Below are 14,863 nucleotides of genomic sequence, written 5' to 3' on the forward strand. Positions count from 1 at the left end.
TTATGTATGAAAGCCTGTGAAGACCTAATCTGTTATTTTTGTTTCTCCTGGGCCAGTAACTTCCCCGTTCCTCACTGAGAACTCTTATTTGGCTGAATTCAAGCTGTAGAAATCTTGATTTCCCCACTGAGAATACTTATTTTTTCTGGAGAGGATTTGTCCTTTTTTTGGACCAGGACAGTCAATCAACCAACTTGGAACTGTTTTAACTGAACTGATCACCTTTAGCTGAAATGATCATTGAATGGCTGACTCCCATCTAGATTCTTTCTGGGGGGTACCAGAAACGATGGAACCAAATTCACAGGGAGACTTCGTTCCACACTGGGAGCAGGCTGGAGGCAGGCAGGTTCTGCCAGCAGGTGCTGTTCTTGCCTAGGAAAGCAGGTCTGCACATTCATCTCTGGGCCCAGGGCCTGCTGCTCCCCTAACGAGCCAGGGCTCCAGAGCTTCCTTGCTCTGTGAGTTTAGCCCATCGCAGGGCAGCTTTGCTTCCTGGGGAGCTTCAAGATTCAGAAAACCTGAAAGAGCCTGCGTATTTTCATCCATCCATTCCTGGAGGCTTTGCACTAGAATGCCTACCATTCTTATGCAAATTTGTATTGTCTTGTTTTGTTGCAGGTCCTAGACCCTGAACTCAGGGTCTGGGCACTGTCCCTAAGCTTTTGTGCACAGGGCCGGTGCCTTACCACTTGAGCCACAGCTCCACTTCTGGCTCTTTTTGGTAAGTAAATGGAGGTAAGAGTCTCCTGGGCTTTCCTGCCCGGACTGCCTTCAAGCCTCAATCCTCAGATGTCAGCCTCCTGAGTAGCTGGGCTTACAGGTTTGAGTTGTGACCCTGGCCCTACTTGCAGTTTGCAAACAGTTTTCACAGTGCAAGATGTAGAACGTTGATCAAAACCAGCCTCAGATTCTCCAGAGTCTGCTGCCGTTTTTTTAAAGAAAGAACAGGTATCACCCTGATTTTCTGGGTTTAGGGTTTGTATGCATGTATGTGTGTGCACGTGCACATGTGTGCATGCACCAGTCCTGGGGCTTGAACTCAGGTCTGGGCACTGTCACTAAGATTTTGGCTCAAGGCTAGAGATCTACCACTTGAGCCACAGCTCCACTTCCAGCTTTTTTTTTGGGGGGGGGAGGAATCTCATGGGGGGGGGAGGTGGGAGGGAAGATATGGCTGGGTGAAAACAAAAGAGGAGGCAACAATGCCCAATAGGAAATGTACTCATTACCTTGTTCATGTAACTGTAACCCCTCTATACAGCATTTTTACAATAAAAAAAAACTCACACACAAAAAAAGAGCCTTACAAACTTTCCTGCCCAGGCTGGCTTCAAAATGCAATCCTTAGATCTCAGCTTCCTGAGTAGGTGGGATTACAGGCGTGAGCCACCAGCGCCAAGCTGATTTCTGGTTTTGTCATTTATTTTATTTATTTTATTTATTTGTTAGTCGTGGGGCTTGAACTCTGGGTCTGGGCACTGTCCCTCAGTTATTCAGCTCAAGGCAAGCACCCTACCACTTGAGCCACAGCACCACTTCTGGTTTTCTGAGTGGTTTATTGTAGATAAGAGTCTCATGGCCTTTCCTGTCTAGGCAGGCTTTGAACTATGATCCTCAAATCTCAGCCTTCTGAATAGTTAGGATTACAGGTGTGAGCCACCACGCCCGGCTTGGTTTTTGTCATTTATGAGCCATAAAATCTTCACAAAAATGTCTCCTGTCACTCGTTCAAATCTCAATTCGTTCTCCTGGGAGCTGAGTGTAACAGAAACACCTATTTTACAGCACTGCTCGATAATTAACGAGGTGTGACAAAGTGCTTAATTGGAAAGCCACACAAAGTTACAGCTTGTTATTAATCGTGCTTACCTAATAACCTTACAAAGCACGGCTCCGGACTGTGTCAGCAGGGCCAGCTCCTAGATGAGGGCCTGGCCACTCACAGCTTAGGGCCCTCTGCCCACACCAGGGACACACCCGCAACCAACTATTGTAATAACAGAGAAAGTACGTGGCATTGTAAGATCTACACCTAAGGGACCTAAAATAAGTCTCAAACAGTTATTACTATAGCTAGACTGTTCTCAAAAGAACACAACACTTAGGAGCAATGGCAATATTTAGAATTATAAAATGAAATCCAACATGCTTGCATGTAGGATGTGCCTCACTGAAAGATAGTGTGTGTGTGTGTGCGTGTGTGCGTGTGTGTGTGTGTACCTGTACTCAGGGCCTGGACACTGTCCCTTGGCTTTTTCTGCTCAAGACTGGCACTCTACCACTTGAGCTACACCTGCACTTCTGGCTTTTTGATGGAGATGAGAATCTCCTAGACTTTCCTATCCGGGCTGGCTTCAAACCACAATCCTCAGATCTCAGCCTCAGTAGCTAGGATTATAGGCATGAGCCACCATGCCCAGCACCCTGTTGATTTGTGTAACAGCAGGAAAGAGGACACTGCCAATTAAATTATGGCACCCACTGGAAGATGTGCCCTTTGTGGCCATGTGGAAAAGCCCCATGTGGAAAAGCCCCAGGAGCCGCAAGCCAGACTGCACAGTGCCCTCTGTAGGTCCCCTCCCTTGGTCCCCCGCCCTCCGGCCCTCACTCACCAGGCTGTGTGACTCCAGGATCTGGGTGCAGGCTGACTTGGTCAGCGTCTCCGACTCACTCAGCTCTTCCAGCAGCAAGTCCTGGATGCTGAGCAGGGCGGTATAGGCCCACAGGGTCTCGGTGGCCCGTGCTGCTTTCTGGAACTGCAGAGCAACCAGCGATTCCGCGAAGCGAGCTTCCTGGGCCTCCAGCCGCTGCACCCTCTCCCGCAGCAATTCTCCCCGCACCTGCAGGGGGTGGACCCAACCAGACAGCAGGGAGTGAAGCCCCGAAGGAGGGCCAGAGCCTTCCACAATCAGCTCAGGATGCTGCGCGCCAGGTGTGGCTCCGGTGAGCAGAGAGGCCCTGGGACTCCGCAGGGAGCTCCCAAGATGGCGCCTCTCTGGTGTCTGAGGACACCAGGCTTCTGCAGTGAGCTGCATTCATTCCGTCTCCTATCCCGCCCTGTTGCTGTCCTGCTCAAAGCCTTCCTGCCCCACCCCATTCCCTGGGAGATGAAAGGTCCCATCCCCGACCACCCGCCCTGGGACTCCACATGACCACCCGCTGCACTCCCTGCATCATGTCTGCGCCCCCATCCTTGCCTCCCTGGGCCTCCAATTCCCAAGTTGCTGCTTGAAGCCTCCACAGCTCTGTACATCTGTCCCCATGTTCCCAAGCTCCCAGGCCACACCGGCCTCCCTGCCAGCCCTCACGAGACACAGGCTGGCCTGCTGGCAGCATCTTGCAGAGATACTGCTAGCTCAGCCTTTTTTCCAATCTGGAAAACCAGGTGACAGCCCTCCTGACAGGTTCCCATGGTAACTAAAAATAAATGGACGCCAGCCGTGGCATCAGCCTGCAGTCCGCCCTGCGTCCTCCACAGATGAGGGGTAGTCCCATGGGAAGGGGGTGCCAAGAGCCACATCGGATGACTTCTCTACAGGGGCGCTTGGAAGTGGAGCCCCTAACGTGATACACATGTCATACTGTCCCCCAACCAAGACCTCTCCCCATTGTCACTTTTTCACTGCCAATTTACAAAGAGAAATCATAGTTGTATGCTTACAAGCACTAACACATGTAAAGGAACGCAGGATGCACTAAGGGGTAGAGAAGGGAGGAAAGAGGCAGAGGTTCCATGGACCAAACCCTCACAGTGTAACTGAGCAGAAGCAAGAACTCAAGCTCTACTGCCACTAACGAGGGACCCCGGCAGTCACCAAGCCCCCGGACCTGCCCTTCCTCATCTGCAAGTGGTCGATGGCAGCACCGCCAAACACACAGGGCTTGCATCCTGAAGGACAGCTCCCAGGCCTAGGGGAAGTACACAGCCTGCCCCGTGGTGGCCCACACCTGCTGGAAACACACAATGTGCCAAGTTTGGACATTTCTACACATCTGAGCGCCAGGGAGCACCGAGCACCCCCGCGGCAGTCCTAACGCCTGCAGGGTGACCCTCCCAGGCTTCACTCTTCTGGCTTGCACACTGCGGGCACATCTGCACTCTCCAGGAGCTGTCTGGAAATAGAATACCCTGGGATGCACTGGGAGGGTCTGGCTTCTTTTCACTCAGTGCGATTGTTTAATTTTAGGGTCACACTTGGTCATCTTCTGGACTGAGCATTTCCTTCCACTCTCCTTCGCTGGTAGACCAGCTGTCATCTGTGCTGTCACTGCAGAGTTTATACTGAAGCCTGTCTCAGGCTTCCATCACGGACATTACAGCACTGGGCCTGGCTTACTGCCACACCTCCCTTCCTGGTCTTACGTGTTATTCTTGTCATACATTTTAGTTTTTCCATATAAAACTTACCTGCTGTCACGCTTACACTAGTCATTATTGTTTCTGCAGAGCAATCAATTTTTCAAAAATCTGTATTGAGGCGAAATCCACGTGTCATAAAATTACAGCTGTTTTACAGCCAACATTAGTATTCAGACTTGAGAAGCCGAAACTGTCACCACCCCAGGAAATGCACACCCTGTGGAAAACAACCACCTTCTCCCTGTTGCTACAGTTTGACTGATTCTGGATGAGTCACCGGAACTGATGCACTGAATACAACCTCTGGGACCTGATTTTTCTTTTTGACTGAACGTAATGTTTTTTAGTTCAGTCTACTTGTCGTACAACGTAACTGAAATCTTTTTATGGCTGAATAACATCCCTCTGCATGTTCAGTCCATCTGACTTTGAAGAGATTTTTTTTTACAAATAAAATAGTGATGTATTCACTTATGCAATGGCCATTTACAGCCTTCTCTATTGATATAGTTCTGAATTTACATCTGATAAGGGATCTTCTACACAGAAGTTTTTTTATTTTTTTTTCAGTTTGAGTGGAATTCTTACAGCATGGTCTGACAGAACATATCCTACACCTTCATTCTTGAAAGGGACATTTGGGGTGCAGAATTTTAGGAGACAGAACACTCCCAGAGTGAAGACATTTCTCCGCTGTCCTCTCACTGGCATTGTTGTAAACAAGAATGGTGCTGTCCACTTTAGCTGTGTCCCCAATGTATGTCATGTAGTCTCTTCTCTGGTTGAAGACTAAGTTTTTATTTTCACTTCTGTTGTGACAGTAGTGGGGCATGAACTCAAGGTCTGTGCACTGCCACTTAGCTTTTTTGCTCAAGGCTGACACTCTACCACTTGAACCACAGTTCCACTTCCAGCTTTTTGAGGTTAACAGGAGAGAAGAGTCTCACTGACTTTCCTGCCCGGGCTGGCTTTGAACCTTGATCTCAGATCTCAGCCTCCTGAGTGGCTAAGATGACAGGCAAGAACCACCAGTGAGGCCATTTTCTGGGATGTAGTGAAGTTACCTGGACACAAGTCCATCATTTCCGTCATGTTTTTTTGAGATCCACTAGTTGGAGCTAGAACAGAGTGCAGGGGAGCTCCCTCTTTTGACGCTGAGATGGGGGGTGGGGGGTGGGGGGGTGTCCCACACTCGGCGGCATTTCCCAGGGCTGCTGGAGGGAGCCTCACTAGCACCATCGTCATCCTGGGCCTGGGCCGGGGCCGGCTCAGGCACTCACTCCTCTCTCGGTCTCTGGCTGGCCCTGCCTGGCCCCGGGTGGCGGTGTACACGCCTCTCATCCACTTCCCCACCCTCATGAGAACATGGGAGGGAATCCAGCCCATCCGGCCTGGGTTCTCTCTGTAGAGCTCCTTTCATTGCTGTTGTAGTAAGTCCTGGGGCTTGAACTCGGCTCCTGGGCACAGTCCCTGAGCTCTGTCTGCTCAAGGCTAGTGCTCTACCACTTTAAGCCACAGCAACATGAACGGTTTTCTGGTAGTTAATTGTAGATAAGAGTCTCATCGACTTTCCTACCCAGGCTAGCTTCAAACTGTGATCCTCAAGTCTCAGCCTCCTGTGTAGCCAGGACTATAGATGTGAGCCACCGGGACCTGAACAACCTTCTTTACTGGCTCTCTGTCACATGAAGCACCGCTGGCTTAGTTGTCCCGGTCTCTTTGCTCTGTCTCCTCCACTTACACAGTCTGTAGCCTCCTGAGCAGCGCTGCAGATGTAAATGCAAGCCTCCCACTGGGAGGAACCACAAAGCCCTCCGTGTGCGCAGTGAGAACGCAGACGGGAGGATTTTTAGGATCCTCCCAAACCTTTTCTTTACTTCCTTCGGATACTCAATTGGTCAATTCTAACACTGTGAGATGATGTTTCTAGAGAGGGTTTGAATCCTCTAGCTCCTGGGAAATGGCAGGTTTACATTTCTGTGAGGTATTAATGACAAACTTCATTAAAAATTCAAACATCTAAAACAATAAGCGTTCATTTGCTGGAACCACATGCTGCTAAATGCTCTGAACTGGGAAATCCAGACGCCTTGGTTTCTGGTTTTCTCTGAAGCATTTGTTGCCCCAATTTCCTCTAGGCACAGAGATGCCCTCTAAGTTCCCAACAGACACAGCCCTGCCAACCAGCACTCCCAGGACCCCGAGGGGTTCAGAAAATCGCGCCCCTCCTTCTTGCCCAAGTTTGGAAACAAGTATAGCTTAATGCAAGGGACGGAGGGACAGACCTCAAACATCAGCCACACCACCAATGAATCCTGGATTGGAAAATGGGATTCAGACCCACGTCTAAACAAACCAAGTGATGCCACACAGCAGCCTCCCTCCCAGGCCCTCGTGGAACAGAGGAGGCTGCTCCGTCGGCGTCCCGAGAGACAGGAGGGAGCTGAGGTGGACTGAGCTCTTCAGTCTCACCAAGCACCAACACCTTCCTTGGACGGGATGGAGAGAGCCCAGGAGGTCAGAGGTCAGGTCCCTCCACATGGGAAGAAGGGCGGGAGGGGAGAGGGGGCCATGTCACATCAAGAGTTGTGCATCCGCTGGGTGCCGGTGGTTCACGCCTATAATCCTACCTACTCAGGAGGCTGAGATCTGAGGATTGTGGTTCAACACCAGCCCAGGCAGGAAAGTCTGTGAGACTCTAATCTCCAAGTAACCACCAGAAAACCAAAGTGGCACTGTGGCTCAAGCAGAAGAGCGCTCGACATGATCTGAAGAGCGCAGGGACAGTGCCCAGGCCCAGAGTTCAATCCCCACGACCAACCAAAAAAATAAAAATAAAAAGAGAGAGTTGTGCATCATCCAAACACTGGGAGAGAAAGGCCAGCAGGACACACTCTGGGTGTTGGTTCTCATCTGCTGGATGGGTTTAAAGAGTAAGCAGGGCGATGGAGCGTGTGAAGACTCTTCCATCTTTCACGAGGAGAAAGTGGGTGGGTGGAGAAAAAGTGGGCTGGATTAATCCTGGTGAAGAACATGGCTTCAATGGAAACATTTCCCTCCCCTCTTGATAGCCACAGCCTGAAAAATGCCACCTTGCTGCTGACAACACCGAACCATTTCCCCTCACCTCCCTCTCCCTCCCCGCACCACACCCTGCGGCTATAAGAGAGGTAACCTGTGACCTGAGGGCCAGACCCTGACCTGAGGCCTTAAAAATGTCCTTTCCTGAAACTCAAGGTTCCAGCTCTACACAAAAAGCCCCTTCGCCAGCTCCCGTCTGTCCACCCCACCTCTGCCCCCGCTCACTCCTGCTGCCTAGTAAAGAGACCTTAGTATAAGGGAGATGTGCCATTTCTTGTCCAGCTGAACTGAAGAATGACTACCCTTCCAATACACCTGTTGGCCCTTGAGTTCCTCTTTCTGATCTTTTCTTCCTTCAAACTCCTGGTACTTAAAATAATTCGCTACATTTGGTGCTAAAACCTGAAACTCGAAACACAGGACTCAAAATATTTCTTTACAATTGGTTTAAGGAAATAGTTTTGCTAAAGAGACATCATTAGTGCTTCAGTCTTAAAGGCAGGAAATTCGTTTCTATTCTTGGAAAGAGATTACCTCCTACAGTCTCCATAATCCAGTGAAAATACCTCATACAAATGAAGGGCACTGCTTTAGAGTACTCAGCACAGGTTTTGCTGATATACTTTGTTTAAAGTTGGTCTGTTATCTCTTGCATGTGACTTTAAGAACTAGCTGAGTCTCACTTTTTCTTGGAAAAGGGGAACAACAAAACAGCACAGACCACTGAGTACAATGTCCTGCATCTAGACAGCATCTAATAATTAATAACCTGGAGCTGCCTCTATTATTACTTTATTATAATCTTAGTAGTAGCAGTAGTAGTAGTAGTAATTCAATTGAATAACTTTGAATTGCTCAAAAAAAGATTCCCTTCAATGGATGAATGGTTCAAGAAAATGTGGTACATATACACAATGGAATGTTACACATCCATTAGAAGAAAAAACGATTTTTCACCATTTGTAAAGAAATGGAAAGACGGAAAAAATGATATTAAGTGAAGCCAGATTCAGAGAGACAAAGGTTGCAGGGTACCCCTCATCTGGAGTAGCTAGAATGAGCCTATACATCTGCAAGTAAACACACTGGGTGGTATGCAAGTGGTTACACGTGAATTAACTGAAGTAGAATAGAATTCAAACAGTGTGATATTTTTAAAAGACTCCATCAAAGCCTAACAAAATCAGCACCAGGAAATGAGTACATGCAAGGCGGGGGGGGGGGGGGGGGGGGAGACGTAGGGGAGTGTGGGAGAGCGCCGTTAAGTTCATTGTACATATACCACAAAACTAAGAAAAGTAAGGGAAGGAGCAGGTCAAAGGGGCATTGCTGAAGGATGACCAGGAAGCATGGTATTCATAAACCGCTTTGTTTAATGGCACCGCCACAGTACAGCTACTTGAGATAATAATTAAAACATAATAATGGGTTGCAACATTGGGTTGTTTTCTCCTGCCTTTTTAAATGGTTGCTTTGTAATCATGTAACATATGCATGCTGTGACAAACATTAACGTGGGCAATTGCTGGTGAAGAGACAGACTGAAAAGAAGCATCTGTTTTCTTTAAGGCCGAAAGAAATGAGGGAGTGAGATGGGAAGCAAAAGTAGTAACAAGCCGGGCGCCGGTGCTCACGCCTGTCATCCCAGCTACCCAGGAGGCTGAGATCTGAGGATCGTGGTTCAAAGCCAGCCTGGGCAGGAAAGTCAATGAGATTTCTTATCACCAACAAAAACCACCGGAAAGGGGCTAGGAAGGTGGCTCAGTGGTAGAGCGCTTGCCTTGCATGCATGAGGCCCTGGGTTCGATTCCTCAGCACCACAGAAGCAAAAAGAAAAAAAGCCGGAAGTGGTGCTGTGGCTCAAGTGGTAGAGCGCTAGCCTTGAGCTGAAGAGCTGAGGACAGTGCCCAGGCCCAGAGTTCAGGCCCCATGACCGGACCCAAAAAAAAAAAAAAAAAAAAAACCCCACCAGAAAACCAGAGCTGTGGCTCAAGTGGTAGAGTACTCGCCTTGTGCTGAAGAGCTGAGGGACAGTGTCCACGCTCAGAGTTCAAGCCCCACAACTGACCAAAGAAAAAAAGAAAACAAACAAAAATTTAGCTAAAAAATAAAAACATGAATGAAATATGAGATAAAATGTAGGCTATCTCTCATAAGTAAAGCAAAATGATGGAGGAAAACAGTAAAGAAACAGATATCAACACCTAAGCAACTGCCTTTCTAGAAAGAGAGATTAAAGAAGAGGAGGAATTCTTCACCAAAAACCAGAAAATTTCCTAGTCTGTCAGATGATCTGTCAAGTATGAAGGCAGAATAAATACATTTCAATCTTAACAAAAGTTCAAAGTATTACTTCTCCCATGTGTCCCTTCCCATCACACAGAAGACGTGGGTTTTTTTTAAAAACAAAGAACAAATCCACAGAGAGGGGAGGAAGAGAACCGCAGCGCGGCTCGATGTCGAGGCAGCGATGGCCACTGGGAACATGCCAGAGGCACAGGCAGCCTCAAAGAGATGGCCAATGGTCTTGCTAGAATTTCTAGTCAACTGTCAAGAAGTGGAATGACATTGGTAAATATAAAGAACATGAACCTTGCAAGAAACTAAAGACAAATGAGAAAGTTGCCGGGCACCAGTGGCTCAGGGCTGTCATCCTAGCTACTCAGAAGGCTGAGACCTGGGGATCACAGTTCGAAGCCAGACCAGGCAGAAAAGTCCTTGTGAGACTCTTATCTCCAACGAACCACTCCCAAACCAGAAGTGGCAATGTGGCTCAAGTGGTAGAGCACTAGTCTTGAGCACAAAGAAGCTCAGGGACAGTATCTAGGTCCTGAGTTCAAGCCCCACAACAGACAAGAAAGAAAAAGAAAGAAAGAAAGAAAAAAAAGAAAGAAAAGAAAGAAATAAATAAATAAAGGAAAAGAAAGAGAGAGAAAGGAAGGAAGGAAGGAAGGAAGGAAGGAAGGAGAGAGAGAGAGAAAGAGTGGGAGGAGAGGGAGGGAGAGGGGGAGGGGGAGGGAGAGGGAGGGAAGGGAGGGGAGAGGAAGGGAAGGGAAGGGAGGGGAAGGGGAGGGAAGGAGAGGAAGGGATTTATAAAGATGAAAAGTCACACTTCTTAAATAGATGATATAGGGGAAAAAATTCAAATATAGAAAAGAACTCAAACCATCCAAAGAAACCCAGGTAATCATCTGTGGTTGGAAGGTGGATGTAGGGATTAGAATGAGAAGCCGAGGATCTGCTGGGGATGTGGCTCAGTGGTTAGAGCTCCTGCCCAGCATCAGCAAGGTCCTGGGTTCCATCCCCAGGACAAAAGCAAATAAAGGAATTCTGGGTATTGTTGAGGGAGACGAACAGGCAGAGGCCGCCCCAGGAGATAAGCTAGAGGTACGGCAGGCTTGAGGAGAAGCAGGAGGCTCTCCCTGCCCGCAAGGGGCTTCCCATCCGCCTTCTCTTCCAGCTTTGTTGCAAGGCCAGGCCACCTGCACATGCGCACTTCCTCTCATGCTCCAGTGAGTCAGAGCAGCCTGCGAGCAGCCCCAACCAGTACCAGCCACCGAGCTCATCATGGCGGCGGCTGCGGGAGCACCGCGGGGCGCACGGCTGACAGAGCACAGCCGGAACCAGGGATCCTCCCACGCGGCGGGGTGGCTCGTGAACTCTGCAGGCCCACGCCACAGAAAAGCCGGCAGCCAAGAATGAACAGTGGCTGGGGAGTGGAGATGGGGAGAGGTGTGCTATCCGGACTGAGCAAGATCACTCATACGAGACCAGAAACAATGGCTGCTGGGGGCACACGTGACCCTGTCCTGTTCACCCATCCTCCCGGACTCCTGGAGAATACTGACGAGGAGTTCGTGTGTCGGCTGTCACAACAGCAGGACAAGCGCCAGAAGACGGGCCCATCAAACAGACGTCTGTAGGGCACACAGGCTCGGCCCTGCTGCTTACAGAGACCTGGCCTAGCACGAGCCTGGCCACACTGCTGAGCATCATGAGCTGCCCCACCGCCTCAACACGGAGAGCGGGATTCAGTCTGTGTGAAACATTCAGGTGCTGAAAACAACTGAAATGGTCCCTTCATCCAGGGGGCGTAAATCGCTTCCGGCTACGCATCCTAAGCAGGGCTCTCCTGCCGAGAACAGCAATGAGGGCTGCGCAGAGCGAGGTGGGGAATCTTCAAAAGTGTCGGTGCTAAGAGCAGCAAAAGATGATGAAAGATAGATCGATGATAGATAGATGATAGATGATGATTGATAAGTAGATGATAGATGATTGATAGCTAGATGGGTGGTAGATACATAGATAGATTGATAACCAGATGGGTGGTAAATAATAGATAGACAGATTCACTTCCCAACATGAAAACAGGAGTCACCTCATGTCTGCCTTGTGACTGATGGGCCCAGACACTGAAGCAATGGACTGCCAGTTGGGCACTGCCCTGGAACAGACTCTGTCCTGGGAGAGGGACCCGAGGGGCTGCTCCTTGTGAACCTGCGCCAACAGGGACCTGACCTTCACTTCACAGAAATGAGCCCATTTCTTGATAGGCTTCATGTTTACAAGCAGAAGGAACAGAGATCAAACAAGACACCAGAGCCAGATAGAGAAGATGAGCTACAGTGCCCAGCAGAGGGCCCGACTGGTCCTAAAGGAACACAGCCCCTGGGGTTGTCCACGGGTCTCAGTCCCGCCCACTTTCCCAGAGTTCCTTGAGGCAGCCTCCAGGCTCCTGGTGAGCCAATCAGAAAAGACTTGGCTTTTCTGAAGACAGGCGAGGAACTTGTTAAACGACATAGAAAGTCTCCACAAAGTCCAAAAATGGCCACAATTACTTTTTTCTCCCACTGAGGCAATGAAATTGGAGACCTATGACAAAAGGATAGGTTGTAAGTTTCCATTCCAGGTCACAATGGAGAAAGACAAAGACGGTGTCTCCTGTGCCGGCAGCTCCACCCCAGCTGGAACAGAGTCCAGTGCTTTCAGACATGGAAGACAGACAGCAGGGAACTGGGACGCTCAAGAGAAGGAAGATCCCGGGAGCCCACAGCCAGCTTACTGCAACACAGGGAGGAGGAGCCCAGAACATTCCTCGGGCTCACTGGGCTCACCAACAAAAAGCTGTGTCTTAAGTTCATACAGCAGGGATCTGCACAGAGAGCGCCCGGGCGCAGTGGCGCATGCCTGCAATCCCAGCACTCAGGAGCTGAGCTGCGAGGAGCATGAGTCTGGGTCAGGCCTCAGACGTCTTTAGGGATGGCTTCTTGGAAGAGAGAACACTGGAGGGCAGAGCCGATACTCAGAGGCAGCCGAAGGCCAGGAAGAGAGAGGGACACAGGACGGAGCCCCGAGGGGCATGTGAGGCCCCGACACAACACCGAGCACGAAATGGGGATGAGAAGCAGCGGCTGGCGGCTCACACCGGCCATCCTGACTGACCAGCGGCTGGCGGCTCACACCGGCCATCCTGACTGACCAGGGGGCTGAGAAATGAGGATCTCAGATCACAGCCAGCCTAGGCAGAAAAGTCTGTGAGAGCTCATCTCCTGTTAAGAGGGGAAAAAAAGAGCAGGGGAGCTGTGGCTCAAGTGGTAGATCACCAACCTTGAGTAAAAAAGCTAAGGGAGAAACACTGAGTTCAAAGCCTCAGCATTAGCATGAAAAGAAAAGGAAGGAAAGAAACAGGAAGGAAGGAATGAAGGGAGGGAGGGAGGGAGGGAGGGAGGGAGGGAGGGAGGGAGGGAGGAAGGAAGGAAAGAAGGAAAATAAAGAGGGAGGGACAGAAGGAAGGAAGGAAGGAGGGAAAAAAGGGAGGGAGGGAGAGAGGGCTGCAGAAGTGGTATAGGATGTGCAAGACAGAAAGGGAGCTGGACGGGAGAGGACAGATACAGATGCCTGAGACAGAATCAGGCATGCACATGGCAGCCACCATGGCCCACAGAGGCAGCGCGGGGGGGGGGGGGGGGGGGAGGGGGGAAGCAGACCTAGGGAGGGGCAGGGGCACAGGGAGAAGGGGGAGTTTCTGGGAGCAGCACGAGGGTGGAGACGGAGCCCAGCCCTGGAGCCAATGGCTGGCAGTCGGCTGAGGCATTGGACACACAGCACTCACCTTCTCTCCCAGGTCTTCGGGGCCCTGCTCCTCAAAGAGGCGGATCTTGTCTTCGATGCATTTCTTCAGAAGGTCTGCCTTGCTTTTGTTCTTAGACCGTGGCTTTCTGGCCTTGGACTGTGGGTAGAGAGGGCAGAGGGCAGGCTGTGTGTGTGAAGAGGGTCACAAGCAATCTGCGCAGCCCAGGGTCTCCCCACCCCCAAGGAAGTGCGCGCATCTCAGACGGCAAAACTGCCTCTGGCCAAGAGGGCAAAAAATGTCTATTTCCCTTGCACAAGCTCAGCTTTGAGGCCTCTCAACAAAGAATGCTGGACGTGGCTTAGAAGAGCACCCAAGGTGGAGCCGAGAGCAGACTAGCAAGCATGTCACAGGGAAGGGGAAAGTTCAAAGCACAGTGTGTGGTGGGAAGAGGAAAGTTCAAAGGCCTCGTCTGCAGTCAGCTTCCCGGGTGACATCTGAGACAGGGCCTGGGATGCTTGGCACTTTGAAGGGCTCCTTGGGCAGCCTGAGGGGAGCAAGGGCAGGGACAGGGCGCAAGGCGGTGGCCTCAGCCAGGGCAGCTGCATGGGGCTGCCTGGGGACAAACTGCACTCTGCCCAGAGGCACACAGCAGGTGCTCAATTAGGCAGTTGTCACTCAGAGCCCCGAGACTCCGTGTGAGACCCCGCGCTTCCCACCCACTTCAGCTGAGACGAGCACCCTTCCTCTCTGCATCACAGGGGCCTGGTATGCCCTGAACGGGCCACTGGCTGTGCCTGCGCCAGTGGGCAGGGGCGGGTGCCGTCTTGGGCACCGTCTCCCCCGTGCTTGGGAAAGAGCGGAGCGTGGTTGTGAGCTGGGGTGGGGCAGCTGTGTTCACATTCCCGACAGCCACTGCGGGAGGTTTGCAGGACACCCAGACGCCAGCATGGCTGGGGGGGGGGGGGGAAGCCCAGAGCTGGTGGAGGCTCGGTGCCCCATGGGGCCAGCAGGTGGGGTGGGGGGTCAGCCTGGCCCCCGTGTGTCCCATCTACCTGCAGCTCGGGGGCAGACAGGGCCTGGTCCAGTTTCAGGAACTCTGCTTCTCGCCAGGCTGTCTGAAATCGCTGCTGCAGCACTCGAGCCCGGATTTTGGGCAGGGCCAGGCTTCGATCCATCTGAGCGAAGCTGCTGTGGGCCTCCTGCTGCAGCCTGAACAGCTCCTCCTCGGACACGGCGAAGGCCGCGCCGCGCAGCTTCCTGCCAGGGGAGCGAGAGAAAGCGCCGCGGTGGGCTGGGCCGGCGTGGGCAGGCTGGCCTTCTAAGTCTGTGCAGAAGCAACAGCTCCT

At 51.1% G+C, this 14,863-nt stretch overlaps 1 protein-coding gene across 3 annotated transcripts in view; it reads right to left on the reverse strand.

Moving 5' to 3' along the window:
• Nucleotides 1-14,863, reverse strand: part of Evc2 (EvC ciliary complex subunit 2) — a 55,191-nt gene that overhangs the window by 7,775 nt on the left and 32,553 nt on the right. For all 3 annotated transcript variants that reach the window (XM_070012947.1, XM_070012946.1, XM_070012948.1), the window contains exons 15-17: nucleotides 14,570-14,774; nucleotides 13,557-13,673; nucleotides 2,616-2,843 (exon numbers count right to left, since the gene is read on the reverse strand). In XM_070012947.1, the coding sequence (XP_069869048.1) occupies nucleotides 2,616-2,843; nucleotides 13,557-13,673; nucleotides 14,570-14,774 (550 nt within the window). The remainder of the gene's footprint in view (nucleotides 1-2,615; nucleotides 2,844-13,556; nucleotides 13,674-14,569; nucleotides 14,775-14,863) is intronic.

Source organism: Dipodomys merriami, unplaced genomic scaffold, assembly GCF_024711535.1.
Source record: "Dipodomys merriami isolate MVZ:Mamm:240054 unplaced genomic scaffold, mDipMer1.0.p SCAF_9, whole genome shotgun sequence".
Classification (NCBI taxonomy): Eukaryota; Metazoa; Chordata; class Mammalia; order Rodentia; family Heteromyidae; genus Dipodomys; species Dipodomys merriami.